A 16,634-nucleotide genomic window follows, 5' to 3' on the forward strand; every position below is an offset into this window, starting at 1 on the left:
TACTCTGCTTCGTTGTTTGTGGCTCTGTAATCCAGCCGGACGGATAGATGCATCTTTTCTCCTTGGGGAGAGAGTAATAACACACCAATCCTGCTTCCGAGCCGAGTGGACGATCGATCCACAAATATTTTCCACATGGCTTCGGGTTCTGGCCTTTGTACTTCGGTGACAAAATCTGCCAAGGACTGTGCCTTTATCGCCGAGTGGGGCTGATACTGGATGTCGAATTCGCTCAACTCCGTGGTCCATTTGATAAGCCGTCCGGACACTTCTGGATTCAACAGCACTCTTCCCAAAGGACTATTCGTCCGGACGATGATAGTATGTGCCAAGAAATAGGGGCGAAGTCTCCGAGCGGCAAGGACCAAGGCAAAAGCTAGTTTCTCGAGCCCAGTGTAGCGAGATTCAGCGTCTTTTAAAATATGGCTTAAGAAATACACGGGCTCATCTCCGCTCGCCCTTACTAGTGCCGAGCCGACTGCTTGCTCAGTTGAAGATAAATAAATACAAAGTGGCTCACCCATAGCTGGCTTGGCTAGCACAAGCAGAGAGTTCAAGTATGTTTTCAGATCTTCGAACGCCCGATCGCATTCTTCTCGGCAGTCTTGGAGATGAATCTGGACAAAGCAGTTATCCGACCGGTCAAGCGCTGCACTTCCCTCAGATTTCTTGGGGGCGACATATCTTGTAGTGCTTTCACTTTGCTGGGATTTGCCTCGATGCCCCGCTCGATCACTATATATCCCAAGAAATGCCCGCCTTTTGCTCCGAACAGACACTTCTGAGGGTTCAGCTTAACTCCATACCTCCTCAGCGTTCGGAAAGTCTCCTCCATGTCTTTAAAGAGATCGGCCGCTCGGACCGACTTGATGAGAATGTCATCCACATATACTTCCAGATTTCGCCCGATCTGCTCCTTGAACACTTTGTTCATCAAGCGCTGGTAAGTTTCTCCCGCATTCTTCAGTCCGAACGATATCACATTGTAGCAGTAAGTGTCGTCACCTGTAACGAAGCTAACCTTCTCTTGATCTTCTCGGGCGAGCGACACTTGATGGTAGCCCTGATAAGCGTCGAGCATGCATATCAACTCGCAGCCGGCTGTGGAGTCCACCAGTTGATCGATCCGGGGCAGGGGATAAAAATCCTTTGGGCACGCCTTGTTAAGATCCCGGAAATCGATGCACACTCTCCACTTGTTGCCCGGCTTGGAGACTAGTACCACGTTCGCCAACCAGCTCGGGAACTGGACCTCGCGTATGTGGCCGGCCTCCAGGAGTTTCTCGACCTCCGCTCGGATGATGGCATTTTGTTCGGCGCTGAAGTCCCTCTTTCTTTGCTTCACCGGCCGAGCGTCTGGTCGGACGTGGAACTCATGCTGCGCTATACTCGGCGAAATTCTGAACAGCTCATGCGTCGACCATACGAAGACATCACAGTTTCTCTGGAGGCATTTGACCACTTCCTCTTTCTGGCTTGCCTCCAGATTGGCCGCAATGAATGTGGTGGCCTCCGATCGGGTCGGATGGATCTGTACTTCCTCTTTTTCTTCATACACCAAAGAGGGAGGTTTTTCAGTTATGGCGTTTACCTCAATCCGGGGCGCCTTCCGAGCAGAATTGGCTTCTGCTCGTACCATCTCGACGCAGCATCGCCGAGCTGCCAGTTGATCTCCTCGTACTTCTCCCACTTTGTCTTCGACCGGGAACTTGATCTTCTGGTGGAAAGTGGAGACAGCCGCTCGGAATTCACTGAGAGCCGGTCGTCCTAATATTACGTTGTATGCTGACTGAGAGTCCACCACGACGAAGTTTGCAGTCCGCGCCCTTCTGAGCGGCTCCTCTCCCAGCGAAATGGCCAGCCGGATCTTTCCGACCGGCAGAACTTCGTTGCCCGTAAACCCATAGAGGGGGGTTGTCATGGGCAGCAGCTCGACTCGATCAATTTACAATTGGTCGAAAGCCTTTTTGAATATAATATTGACCGAGCTTCCTGTGTCAATGAAAACGCGGTGAATAGTGTAGTTGGCTATTACCGTTTTGATGAGGAGGGCGTCGTCATGTGGCACTTCGACTCCCTCCAAGTCCTTGGGCCCGAAACTGATTTCGGGTCCACTCGCCCTTTCTTGGCTGCAGCCGACCGCATGGATATGGAGCTACCTGACGCTAGCCTTCCTTTCTCGGTTAGAGTCTCCTCCGGTCGGCCCACCAGCTATAATGTTGATTTCACCTCGGGAAGTGTTGTTTCTATTTTCTTCTTCCCGAGCGGACGGTCTAGGCCGCTCCCTAGACATCCGGGGATTGTCTTCACACCTCGAAGTATGATGCCGTTCGGGAGTCTGTCTTTGCCGCCTGTTGGGTATCGTCCGATCGACTTCACGAGGTCTCTGTCGCCTGTCGGATGATGGCGATCGACGGCCGCCACTCCAGGGAACGGGGTGGGCGATTAGAGGAAGACTCCGACAATCTCTGGTGTTATGCGTGTCCGTCCGGTGGAATGAGCAGAACATTGGGGTCCATTTCTTCTTTGGCTTGGGCCGCTCGGCAGTTACCTCTTGCACATGGGACCTCGCATGGGGGGAGCGGATTACTTCGGCCCTCGGTCCTCTGGGCGGGTGATGAGCAGTGTAAGGCTTCCGCTCGGCAGGGGGCGCCCGCTCGGTTGGTGCTTCCTTTCTTCGGGCCGCTTGGGCCTCCTCCACATTGATGTATTCATTGGCCCGGTGTAGCATATGATCGTAGTCTCGGGGCGGCTTCCGGACGAGCGAGCGGAAGAAGTCCCCGTCCATGAGGCCTTGCGTAAATGCGTTCATCATTGTCTCGGAGGTGGCCGTTGGAATGTCCATGGCCACCCGGTTGAATCGCTGGATATAAGCTCTGAGTGGCTCTCTGGGCTCTTGCTTGATGGCGAATAAGCTCACGCTAGTCTTCTGGTAGCGTCGACTGCTTGCAAAATGGTGGAGGAAGGCCGTAAGGAAGTCTTTGAAACTTGAGATAGATCCGTCCGGCAGTCTCTGAAACCACCGTTGAGCCGATCCCGAGAGGGTGGTTAGAAAAACCCGACATTTCACCCCATCTGTGTATTGATAAAGGGTAGCCGTGTTGTCGAACTTACCCAAATGATCATCCGGGTCGGTGGTTCCATTGTATTCACCGATCGCCGGGGGCACATAGTGCTTCGGCAGAGGGTCCCGCAGGATGGCCTCTGAGAATTGACGGTTGACCCGCTCGGGGGAGGTGTCCGCTCGGGGGGCCTTGCCTTTTCTGTTGTCCCGTATTGGTATTTCATCTGACAAAGATCCTCGATCATGATTCACTGTTGCAGCTTCAGGAGGCGTGCGGAATAAGGCCCGATGAAATGGAACCGTGGCATGAGGTGCTTCCGCTCGGCCCCCTGATGCTGATGTTGCTTGCTGTTTAACCCGCTCGGCTTGCGACTTTTGTCTCTGTTCCACAAGCTTAGCGGCTCTTGTCTCGATCAAAGCGTCGAGCTCCTCTGTGGAGAGCATCACCGAGTGCGGTCGTCCAGCCTCGTCCATTGCTTCCGATCGGATGCAGGAGCGTTCCCACAGACGGCGCCAAATTGATCCTGTCCGAACGCTGAATCAACGGACGCTGGGCACGTGGCGCTCTCCGAGTTGCTGACGTAGATCTCCGACCGGTCGTACGGACCTCCGGTGAACCTGCAAGGAAGTCGGGCCGGGAAGGGGTTCCCGGCGACGACCCTCTGACGCTCAAGTCAGGTAAGCAGACAACAAAGAAGTGGCTCTCAATATCGTAGAATGCGTACCTCCGGCGAAGTGTGAGGCTCCTTATATAGAGCGGGGAAGGGGCTCATGCACACACACCGAGGCTAATACGTGTCCTCAGCCCATACCTCAGTATGGGCTTGTCAGAAAAGCTTACCTGACCCCATACTGCTACAGTCCGAGCACGTCTCTGATGGGACAGCGGAAATCTCTGTCATAAGATCCTGCGTATGGCCTGCTCGTCGAACATACCCGCTGTCAAAAGATGTTCCCCTGTCCTTTTGTCCCTTCTTACCTCATGCCGAGCGTCCGACCGGTCGGTAGTTTCATCACATCCGGCCGGCCATATGTGCCGGTCCGGTAGGGAGAATCCCGGTAGTGCGCTCCTTGGACTGTTCACAGTGTTGCTACTTTATGCCTTCGGCCGAGCGAGCCACCCGCTCGGCCATATGGCCATGTTCCACGAGCGTCGGAACCCCGACTCCCGCCGGGGCACCTTTGGTTTCAGTTGGACACCGGTAGTCGGTCGGTCCCACCACTACCGGTAGGCCGGTCGATCCACCCTTCTCCGGTAGTCCTGCTAACCCTTTGACCTCCACGTGGCGTTGACTTCTTGGAACGGGGGTCCCCTGTTCTTACCGCCGGATCATTATCCTTCGCATATGCCTCGAAGTCACTTCGCTTGGCCCTTGTCCTTGCTGCCTGTCCACGGTCCCTCAGATGCTCCATCCTTCACGGGACTCGAAGCCATCAAGCTGAGTCATATGTGTATCCTACAAACCTACACACTCACATACACATATAAAATAATGAGGATAAACTTAACTTAAACCCTTTGTCCAAACACCAAAATACATGGTCGCATAGACCATTTGGATTGCTCCAACAAATTATGCTGTAATTAACTTCTCAAAAACCATGATGCCTTGTATGCTCCTGAGATTCGACGTAATCTATTTTCTGTTACTAATTTTCTTGATTTAGGTTATTATGTAAACTTTTATAGTCATTGTGTGGAACTTTGCATTAACTCTGTGTTAATTAAGAATGATTGTGTAACAAATGGTTTCAAGGTTCTTGATGTAGAACCAAATAATAATAATGATTATTTTTTAAACATTGCTCTTACTAGTGATGCTGATATTAATGATGTAGTTTGACATACTAGACTAGGACATATAGGACAAGAACTAATGAATAGATTAGCTAAAGATGGTCTTTTAGGCACTCATACTAAGATTAATTTATCTATATATGAGCATTGTCTTAATTAAGAAACCATTTGGTAAGACTGTTAGAGCTGATTCATTATTGTAATTAATTCATTCGGATATTTATGACTCAATGAATATGAAGGGTTGAAATGAAAGTTCTTATTTCATTACATTTATTGACGATTTCACATGTCTTGGTCATGTGTATTTGATTTCTCACAAATCTGAAACATTAGATTGCTTCAATCGTTACTTAAACGAAATTAAAAACCAATTGGCATGCAAGGTTAAAACCTTGTGTACTAACTATTGAGGTTAATATTGTTGGGGTTGCAAGGTCGCAAACATAGCCCCACATTGAAAACACATGGGAAAGATCATGATTTTATAAGAGAAAAGATATCTCCATTGGCATGAGGCCTTTTGGGTAGAGCCCAAGAGCAAAACCATGAGGGCTTAGGACCAAAGTGGACAATATCATACCATTGTGGAGATATCTAAATTATTTTCAATCCTATAATTGGTATCAGAGCCCGCACTGCCAGAAGGTTTAACCACCGACTGTGCACAAGAGCTATGATCTGATTGAGCCATGTGGGTACAATATTGACCTCGAATAAAGAAAGTGGGGGCTCCTATATTTAGATCAAGAAGACCAGCCACCAGGCAGGAAGTCCTAGTTGCGGCTAGGCAAGGAAGTCCTTGTAGGTCTGGTGGACCGAGGGGCAGGAAGACCTGGTGGGTCGAGGATCGGACGTGGGAAGCCTATGGTCCTTTTTTGAAGGGGGGATTGTTGGGGTTGCAATGTTGCAAACATAGTCCGACATTGAAAACACATGGGAAAGATCATGGGCTTATAAGAGAAAAGATATCTCTATTGGCATGAGGCCTTTTGGGTATAGCCCAAGAGCAAAATCATGAGGGCTTAGACCCAAAGTGGACAATAAAATATCATTATGGAGATATGTAAATTCTTTTTGATCCTACAAATATTTGTCTGATCAGTTCAAGACAATGTGTAATGAAAAAGGGATTATTAAACAGCTAACTATCCCTGGAACTTCACATCAAAATGGTGTTACTGAAAGAAGAAATATGACTCTTTTTGAAATAAGTTAGGTCTAAGATAGTGTAGGCTAATTTACCGATCTCCTATTAGGGAGATGTTGTAGGTGCAGCGGCGGCCGGCAAGAGGGGGGTGAATTGCATGCAAATAAAAATTATACCCTCCTCAAACTTTCAACTCAAAAATAGCAACAATAAAATAAAACAATTAAGCAGAAAGAAATAGAGAAGACCCGGAATTAACTTGGTTACAACCAAGACGGTTGTTAATCCAAGGCGATGAAAAGCGTAGTAAGAAAACTCCTTCTCTGAAGGCGGAGAAGCCTTTTACACACTTAGAAAGCTCAACAGTTGCTAGAAAATCTAATACTGAGTTGAATAATTATTTCCTAGCTCCAGGGGCCTTTATATAGCTCCTGGAAGTTCTATCCCAAGGGTCCAAGGCGCCTCCAACAAGGTTCAAGGCGCCTCCAACTCGATCAGCGGATAGAACTCTATCCGCAGCTCAACGGCAGTTTTGACCAGCTTGGAGGCGCCTCCAACCAGATTGAAGGTGCCTTCAAGCTAGAGGCGCCTCCAAGCTTGATGGAGGCGCCTCCAAGCTGGCTGGCAGCTTTTCCAGCATGCTTACTTCTTTGCTTCGTCTTCCGAAGTCCCGTTCTTTTGGGTGATTCCGGCCAACCGAAATAGGGCTCACTCGAACCCAATTTCCGGCCTTCTCCTCGAGCAGGCTTCCGTCCGACTTCTCGTCCCTCGAACATCGCTCACATTCTTCTCATCCACCGGAGTACTCTTCCGCAGCTCTCTCGTCCTTCGGACGCACCAAGCCCGTCGGCTCCCTTCCCGTGCCGTCCTTCTCACTAGCTGTGTCTTCTGCTCGACTTCTTGCGCTCCTAAGCTCCTGCACACTCAGACACAGGGATCAAACACAAAGCAAGACCTAACCAACTTGGTTGATCACATCAAAACACTCACGGGGTCCAACAATCTCCCCCTTTTTGATGTGCATCAACCCAAGTTCAAGTTAGGGTCAAAATAGACAAAAAGTAATTTTAAAGAAAACTACTAAACTAACATGTTAAGCATAAATTTACAATAAATAAAATTGCAATTAGGTTAAGAAAAATATTTAAAAATTTTAATTTTCCATTTTCCTAACTCCCCCTAAACTTGTACCTTTATCTCTCCCCCTTTGATCACAACAAAAAAGGGGTAAAAAATAATATTTAGCAAATTCTTAAGTCATACAAAATTTCTGAGTAAAATGAATTTTAAAAAATAATTTCTATGTAAACTGTAGAATTTTTTAAAAAAAATTCTAAGTAGAAATTACTTTTTAGAATTTACCAGAAAAAATTTCTAAGTAAAATGAATTTTTAGAATTTAAAAAAATAAAAAACTTTCAAAGCATTATTTAAGTTTAATGTTTTTTCAGAAAGTTAATTAAACATTTTATTTAAATATTCCAGCTTCCAGGTCGTGGCGAGGCACTAGGCCTTCTTGGTTATTGGAGCAACAACCACTTCCTTAGACAAAGCTTCATAAAGAAATTCATTGTTTAATTTACTCGTTGTAAGCTCTAACTTTAATAATTCTAATTTATCAAAGACTTTGGAATCTAGTATAGATTCCTTCCTACTGGGTTAATTAAAAATCTAGGGGGTACATAAGTTTTAGGAATTTTCCTAAGTTGACCTTGATGCTTTCTAATATACCAGTTTAATTTACCAAAAATTTTTAATTTAGATTTTTGAAAAACACTTGAACATGCAGCAGATTTCAATTTTTCAATTTCATTTTTCAATTTTGCATTCTCTAATTTCAAATGTTCATTTTCTTTTTCTAATTGATCTAACTCTTTAGAAAGAGACTTGATAAATAGAAATGACTGAGTAGGGGTTAGATTACGCACCTTACTTACCTGACTTGGTGATGCTCCTCCTTCACTGCAGCTTTCTTCTTCTGATGTTCCTCCCCCTTCATCTATGCTCATCTCGGAGCTTGAGTCATCTTCGGGAAGATGGTTAGCCATCATCGCTAACCCGGAGAAGGCTTCGACGTCTGATTCGGAAGAAGACGAGTCTGACCAAGTGGCCTTCAGGTTCATGTGCTTGGATGATTCTGGTTTCTTGTACTTTGTCTTTTCCTTCTCTTTCCCCTTTTTCTTCAAGTCCGGGCAGTCATCTTTGATGTGCCCTTCTTCGTTGCAGTTGTAGCAATGAACCGTCCTTTTTCTTTGCTGATGCCTCTTTGTCTGCGATCTAAATTTATTAGATTTAAAAAATTTATTAAAGCGTCTTACCAGTAGTGCCACTTCGGATTCGTCGACCGAGGCTTCAGAGTCATAACCGTTTATTCTTGCCTTTAAGGCAATGTTCTGACTAGTCTTCTCTACTCCATTGGGCTCTGCAACTCGAGATTCGTGAAGTTCAAAAGTAGAAAATAATTGTTCTAGAGTACTTACCTCGAAGTCCTTAGAGATGTAGTACGCATCTACTAAGCACGCCCATTCTTGAGTTCTGGGGAAGGCGTTGAGCGTGTATCGAATAGAGTCCCGGCTCGTTACTTATTCTCCAAGATTGGTTAGTTGCGTGATCAACTCTTTGATCCTTGCTTGGAGTTGCGCTACCTTCTCGCCTTGGTTCATCCGAAGGTTCGTTAACTGGGTCCGGAGGATGTCGCGCCTCGCTAGCTTAGCTTCCGAGGTACCTTCGTGAAGCTCCAGGAATTTTTCCCAGAGGTCTTTCGCGGAGGAGTAGCTTCCGATTCGACTTACCTCTTGTGGTGGCAGCACGCTCAGCAGGTGAAATTCTGCCTTCCCGTTGGCAACAAACTCGGCCTGCTCCTTCTTGCTCCACTGATGCTCTTCTTTGTCTTTCAGAATTTCAAAACCATATTTCATAGTTAGTAAAATATTGAAGTCGGTTTTAAAGAATACCTCCATCCGGCGTTTCCACGTCGCAAAGTCTCCGTCGAACTTCGGGGGATAAATATTTGCTCCGACCATCATCTTGATCGTTGTGCTTCAGTCTGCGGTTAGTCCTTCTGAGGCGGTCTGGCTCTGATACAAATTGTAGGTGCAGCGGCGACCAGTAAGAGGGGGTGAATTGCCTACAAATAAAAATTATACCCTCCTCAAAATTTCAACTCAAAAATAGCAACAATAAAATAAAACAATTAAGCAGAAAGAAATAGAGAAGACCCGGAATTAACTTGGTTACAACCAAGACGGTTGTTAATCCAAGGTGATGAAAAGCGCAGTAAGAAAACTCCTTCTTTGAAGGCGGAGAAGCCTTTTACACACTTAGAAAGCTCAACAGTTGCTAGGAAATCTAATACTGAGTTGAATAATTATTTCCTAGCTCCAGGGGCCTTTATATAGCTCCTGGAAGTTCTATCCCGAGGGTCCAAGGCGCCTCCAACTCGGTCAGCGGATAGAACTCTATCCGCAGCTCAACGGTAGTTTTGACCAGCTTGGAGGCGCCTCCAACCAGATTGAAGGCGCTTTCAAGCTGGAGGTGCCTCCAAGCCTGATGGAGGGGCCTCCAAGCTGGCTGGCAGCATTTCCAGCTTGCTTGCTTCCGCTCGACTTCTTGTGCTCCTAAACTCCTGCACACTCAGACACAGGGATCAAACACAAAGAATGACCTAACCAACTTGGTTGATCACATCAAAACACTCACGGGGTCCAACAGATGTATTATTAGTTATGACCTATATGCTTAACAAAGTGTCTTTAAAGTCAATTTCATCTATCTCATATAAAGGTTGAAGAGTTAGAAAATCGGATTTGAGTAATCTGAGACCTTAGTGGTCAGCTGCCTACGTTCATAATAAGACTCACGGATATGAAAAATTATGACCCGAAGATAAGAAGGGTATCTTTATAAGGTATTCTAAAACTTCTAAGGGTTATGTCTCTATTGGTGAGCGACAAGATGGAACCATATCTTAAAAAGAGTCAAGAGATGCTACTTTTCTCAAAACTGAGTCCCAACACGAGATAAAGTTGATAAGAAAATTCCATAAAAGAGGAGGATAATGTTTCTTTATCAATAAATCAGGTATTACGAGAGATGTCTAATTCTAGTCAACCAAGTGTGAGTGATTTGTCACTGAATGAGTCAGATCTCAACAGAGACACCTACGAAGAAGTAGTCGTCAAATTATTCTTCGAAAAAGGTTGACATTGAGAATAAGGCATTGATGATTCTCCCAGTTGACAATGAGGAACCTCGAATAGTTGAGGAAACTTTGAGAAGTTCAATAAGAGAAAAATAGAAAATTGAAATGGATAAGGAAATGGAGTCTATGATAAAGAATCAAGTTTGGGATTTAGTCGATCTTCCTCTGGGCTGAAGGACTATTGGGAATAATTGGATTCTAAAAATTAAGAGGAAAGCAAATAGATCGATTTCTCAATACAAGACTCGTTTAGTTGCAAAAGGATATACCCAAATAGAAGGTATTGATTTAGAAGAAACATTTTTTCCAATTGTGAAGTTTGTGTCAATATGTGTCATCCTAGCTGTAGTAGCATAATTTGACATAGAATTACATCAAATGGATGTAAAAATAACTTTCCTTAATGATAACCTTGACGAGAAAATATATGGCATAGCCAGAAGGTTACGTTGCTAAAAGCTAAGAGAATAGTGTATGTAGACTTAAGAAGTCTATATATATGATAAAGTAAGCGTCAAGACAATAGAACATAAGATTCATTGAAGTCATTTTTGTCTTATGATTTCGAAATAATCAATGAGGATCATTGTGTTTACCTAAGAAAGGAAAAAAGAAAGTTTGTCATTTTATTATTATGTGTTGATAATATGCTAATAGCTAGAAGTGACATAAAGTGTATGATAGAAGTCAAATCATGGCTTTCATCATAATTTGACATAATAAATATGGGAGAAGCTGAATACATCTTAGGAGTGAAGATCATTTGAGATTGATCAAAAAGACTTTTCGATTTGTCTTAGGAAGTTTATATCACTAAGATACTATAATACTTTAATATGTTAGATTGCAATATTAAACAAACACCTGTAGTAAGAGGTACTGTTCTGAGTAAAAGTATGTATCCCAATACCTCTGAAGAGATAGCTAAAATGAAGAAAAAAATCTTATACTAGTGTAATTGGTAGTTTAATGTACACTATGTTGTGTACTTGTCCTGATATAAGCTATGTTGTTAGCTTAGTTAGTCATTTCTAGTCAAACCCAGGATCAAGATACTGGAAAGTGGTAAAGAGGATATTTAGATATTTTAAAGGGACTGCAAATTATTTTTTCTGTTTCCATGGATCATATATGAGTTTGAATGGATACACAGATGCAAATTGGGCAGGGGAGTTTGATGACAAATAATTCACATATGCAATACCTTCTTGCTAAATAGTGGTGTCATCTCATGGAACAGCAAGAAGCAGACTTGTGTAGCAAGCTGAGTATGTGGCTTTTGTTGGCATGAAAAAGGTGTTTACGGGATTTCTTGTGTTCTATAGGACGAGAATAAGTTTTTTTAAAAAAAATAGTGACGATAATTAATGTGTGAGTTCCAATGAGTTTCTATTGTTGACAAGAGAGAAAAAAAACTTAAAATGGGAGCATGATTGTGATTAGACAGGGCATCCGTCTGGCTCACTTGTGGCCTCTACTCTCTCTGTGTCCTTAAAAAGAGAGAGAATGTGATGGGAGAGAATGAAGAGAGGGAAAGTGTGATGCGAGAGAAAGTGTGATGAAAAAGATGAGGAGAAGGTGTGTAATGAAAAGAACGTATGATGAGAGAGAAAGTGTGATGAAAGATAATGAAGAGAGAGGAAATGAGAAAGATAAAGTATGTCGAGATAGAAAGTATGATGAGATAATGAGGAGAGAAAAAGTGAAATGAAAGAAAAATTGAATAAATATATTAAAGGTATTTTTTTATCCAGAACTTAATTTTCATTCCTATTTCCATCAAAACTCAAGGGAAGAGGTGAGTTTCATCAATACTCAAGTTTTTGAGTTTCATTCCAAAATCTTGGTTTCATTTCCATCAACGAAACAAAAGGTTTGGGAATGAATTCATTCCCTTATTCCTAAATGTCTAAACCAAACGTGACCTTAGTATGTTTAGGTTACTTTGCACCAAAGATGTTCATTTTAGAGTGTTTCACATATGGTGGGTTTATTAAGTGGTACAGAATAAACTTGATTTCCAACTAAACATGAAACATAAATTTTCCCTCATATTAGCTTAATCTATTCTCTAACACAAATCATCCACATAATCATAATCTAGCTTTGGACATGATAGTTATTCAGAATCAACTTGTTTGAATTTATATGAATAAAAAATAATAGACACTTAAAACTTAGATTTTGATAAATAAAATATATTTTCTAAAAATATAATCATTTAAAATAAAATATAATAAAAATTCACATTAAAATATAATAAAATTTCATTTTAAAATTTTTAAAAATCTAAAAAAATTCTATATAATCATATAAATTTATTTTCTTATTAACTATTAATTATATTATTATTATTTTCCTAATTAAATTTTATTAGATTAAATTTTAATTATTATCATCCCCTCTCTCTCTATAAAAGAGATTTATTATTTATTCTTATTATTATCTTATTTAATGTTTTAGGCATATATATTCAAATGGTTTTTATATTATTAAATATTTAATATGTGTTATTTACATAATTCTTAAGTTATCAATAGTTTAAACATAAATTAAAAATTTAAAAAAAATCATTAAGTTAAATTTTTAAATGTACGCACGCTCCTATGTTATTATCGTATAATAATTATATAAATTAATAAATCATAATTATGAAATTTATGGATTTTTTTGGATGAATAATGCAATTCTCTTATAAATTGAGTTTATGAAATTATTATAATTGGATGACACTAGATAATTTTATACATGGGCAATAAATTAATAAATTACTATCTTATTCATTTTAAAGACAAAGATACACTAAGATGTCAATTATCTAACATTAGAAAAATTGCTAAGGAATGAACAAAAAGTTGGATTATTTTGCATATATTATATACAAAAACCAGGACCCCTTTCCGTGCACAATGTACACCCTTATTAAACTAATAAGCAATCTAGACACAACTTGAACGGAATGGAATTGGAAAGCTTAATCTTACTTCCTCTCTAGAATCTTTTTGAACCAATAAGCAGAATTCTTTGGAAATCGTTGCTTGTTCTTGAAATCTACATATACTATGCCAAATCTTGATGTGTATCCTAGGTTCCATTCGAAGTTGTCTAGAAGTGACCAAGCAAAATATCCTATAACTGTTGCGCCGTCATCCATAGCCCTTTTCAAGTTGGTGATGTAACTCTTGTAATAGTTCATTCTCGTTGTATCTTGCAAGCCTTCTGGAAGAGTAACATTTCCAGGCTGATCCATTCCTGTATAATATGGATCAGGATAAGATATGTCTAACAATAGAAAAAAAACTATATATATAATAGACAAAAATTGTTATACCATTCTCTGCTAAAATGATGACGGGATTGCCATAATTTTCCTTCACATATGTCACGGCTTTGTAGATTCCCCATGGAACTATGTAGAGCCACTTCGAGTTGGCCTAAAGAATTATTTGATCAACTTTTAGATATAATTTTGATTGTACAATTCTAATGTATAAAACATGCAAACAAATTTAATATGTGAAGATGAACATAACTTACAAATGATATATCGTTTGTTGTATTTTAAAAGACATGATCATTATACTATAATAACAAAATTTAACAAAATAATAGATTTACCTGGGGACCAATTGGTACACCATCTCGATCATCTGCAAGATAAAAAGGAAACAAATAAGATTAGTATAACATAAAGTATATCAATTGAATTGAAAAAGTTAGAGAAAATCTAACATTTGAACTCTACATGCCAGTCCGCTTGATAGCTAACAGGCTTTGGATCAACTGTTCCAAGATCCTCCATATAGTAGGATGTGTATTGATTGACCCCAACATAATCATATGAACCTCTAACCATCTCCACTTGGTCATTGGTAAATTTAGGGAGTCTTTCTTTAACAATGTCTTGAACTGATTCCGGATAGTATCCATATGTTAAAGGATGAAGGAACCTACAAGGAAGCATCATTTTAAGTTAATTATCCTTCATTGTAATTGCGGATAACTATTCCCCATGAAAAAAGGCAAATAGAAAATAAAAAATTTAAATAGGAAAAAAAAGTGAAATAAGGCCTTACCATCCAAGGCTAAAATCAATGGCTCTTTTAGCGGCGGCTTTGTCTTGTACCGAGTAAGTATAAGGTTCATACCAAACAAAATCCAAAAGGATTCCTATTTTGCCTTTTTGTTCTTCCTGAATAGAATAAGTAGATCAAGAAAAACATCTAGATGATAAATCATAATAACATAACTTTAAATTATACATTTTTTACTAGCGGTAGTCTATGCATTGAATTAAACCAAATCAATGAAGTACAATTTACCTGATACTTTTCACGATATCTTTTCACTGCAGCTGCATGAGATAAGATCAAATTATGCGCCACAATATAAGGCTCAGTAGTCGAGTTCCCACCAGCAGCACAAGTGCTACATCTCCCCGGGGCATCACTACCATCACCATAACCAAGAGCTGCCACACATCTAGGCTCATTAATGGTGAACCAATTCTTAACTCTATCGCCAAATCTCTCAAAACAAAAATCGGCATAGTCTGCAAATGCATCCCTAAAAGAATACCAATTAATCAATATATATTGCAAAATCATTTGGTCCAAATATTAATGAATATAATTTTTACGGTTTACAACTTGTAAAACTTACACTATCTTTGGACTTAACCAACCCAGGTACTCATCATGAAGTGCCAAAGGAAGATCATAGTGATAAAGATTTGCATAAGGAGTAATGCCTGATCATATCAATTTTTTAAAAGATAAATATGAAAATAGTAATATTGAACAATTTTTCAAAAACTAGAAGAAAAAAAAAACAATACCATTGTTTGCTAATTTGAGAAACTAATGTACCTTGTTGTATCAAGTAATCGATTAGCCTATCGTAATAATCAACACCCTCCCAATTGATTTCACCCGTTCCATCTATATAAGACAAAAATGAATATCAATATTTCAGTTAATTTAAAGCAATAGCTTTAAGGTGAAAATAAGACAATAAATAATATATTTATATATTTTCATTACTTGGAAATATTCTACTCCATGAAATTGAGAACCTATAAGCATCAAAATTGAATGCCTTCATGATGTCAACATCTTCCTGCATGATCATAAATCCATTAATGTTTTCTTAAATTTTATATTACAAATAGACATAAAGAGACCAAGTAAGCAATAAATAGACAAAAGGACATGCTTTAGTTCAATTATGACATAAAATGCAAGAAAGGATAAAAAAGCACACAAGAAAAACATGCATGGCCCGTAACTTCTGTTTTTTTTTTTTTTTTTTTTTTTTTTTTTTTTTGGAGAGACCACGTTATGAATAGAATTTCCGCAATAATTAGTCAAAAAAGCAACATCAAGTACTTGATGAGCAAATGAGCACAAAGCAATTATAAGAGAGCAATCAACCCTTGCCATCCTTTTTATGATCTTTGCCTACTACAGAGTATAGTTTAATAAACATGTTTTTATTTTCTACTGTCGTTTCAGTATTTTGATGCAATAAAACAATTATAATTAACATGGAAAAAAAGATGAATAATTATGGAAGATAAGAGAAAAGACGAACCTTGTAGTGATGGTACTCATCATCTGCAACATCGGCAGTAGCATTGCCAGCGATCTTACCTGCATTCACCAACAAAACACTCTTTTCAACATTATGAAATACATTGACATTCACTCACGATAATCAAAGAGGGATCTAAAGCGTCACATGTAAATACAGTATGTAATAAGATCACTTAGTTACCTACCTGGGATTCTAACGTATGGTTCCCAAATGCTGGGTCCTCGTCCTCCTTTAAGCGCCATCCCTTCCACTTGATAGGCGGATGCCGCTGTCCCGAACACGAATCCCTCCGGGAATGCCTCGCGACTGAGACCGCGATCGGCATTTGAGGCTTGATTGCCCTTGAAGGAGAGCAAAAGGAGAAGGAAAAAGAACAGTGAGCAGGTCTTCGAACCCATTTTGGAACGCCGGAAGAAAAGATGAAGAACAATCACCGAGGTGCTGTGCTTATATAGCTACAATGGATCGGATCGGAGATAAGGATGACAGATAGTAATTTCAAGATAAATTTTAACGGAATGAAATCAAATGAGAGTTTGATTTAATCAACGCCAACGGATAAAGTTAAGGAGATTTTGCAGAGGATATTTCATAAACCGAGAATGAAGACCATCCTGATCTTCCTCACCCTCACCCTCCAAGTGCTGAAATCTCCGCCTCGCGATACGTGCAAAATAAACCAACTTTCCCATCTCCAAACCAACTCGAACCACGAAAACGACGACTCCAACTTGTACCGGCTCGAGAATCGACCGTTGATGTCAGCTCATCTCCTCTCGGATGCTTTTCCCCTATTTGCGACACGAACTCGAAGTGGGAGGCAACAT

General features: G+C 40.8%; 1 protein-coding gene across 1 annotated transcript; it reads right to left on the reverse strand.

Annotated features, from left to right (window-relative positions):
- Nucleotides 1–13,108: 13,108 nt before the first annotated feature.
- Nucleotides 13,109–16,381, reverse strand: LOC121983206 (beta-glucosidase 26-like). The gene is made up of 11 exons (XM_042536161.1): nucleotides 15,992–16,381; nucleotides 15,805–15,863; nucleotides 15,255–15,330; nucleotides 15,081–15,152; nucleotides 14,875–14,962; nucleotides 14,535–14,778; nucleotides 14,289–14,404; nucleotides 13,945–14,162; nucleotides 13,831–13,862; nucleotides 13,544–13,646; nucleotides 13,109–13,464 (listed from the first exon to the last, which is right to left on the reverse strand). The coding sequence occupies exons 1-11, from the start codon at nucleotides 16,203–16,205 to the stop codon at nucleotides 13,193–13,195; spliced, it is 1,494 nt and encodes a 497-aa protein (XP_042392095.1). The 5' UTR covers nucleotides 16,206–16,381; the 3' UTR covers nucleotides 13,109–13,192.
- Nucleotides 16,382–16,634: the final 253 nt, after the last annotated feature.

The sequence above is a fragment of the Zingiber officinale genome, chromosome 5A, assembly GCF_018446385.1.
Source record: "Zingiber officinale cultivar Zhangliang chromosome 5A, Zo_v1.1, whole genome shotgun sequence".
Lineage (NCBI taxonomy): Eukaryota > Viridiplantae > Streptophyta > Magnoliopsida > Zingiberales > Zingiberaceae > Zingiber > Zingiber officinale.

Excerpts from the sequence above, each read along its gene's own strand:
- LOC121983206 (XM_042536161.1), bottom strand. The coding sequence starts at position 16,205 with ATGGGTTCGAAGACCTGCTCACTGTTCTTTTTCCTTCTCCTTTTGCTC. Across the intron at positions 14,779-14,874 it reads TGGTTAAGTCCAAAGATAGT|GGATGCATTTGCAGACTATG; the intron begins GTAAGTTTTACA and ends GTATTCTTTTAG. Across the intron at positions 14,405-14,534 it reads GATATCGTGAAAAGTATCAG|GAAGAACAAAAAGGCAAAAT; the intron begins GTAAATTGTACT and ends TATTCTATTCAG.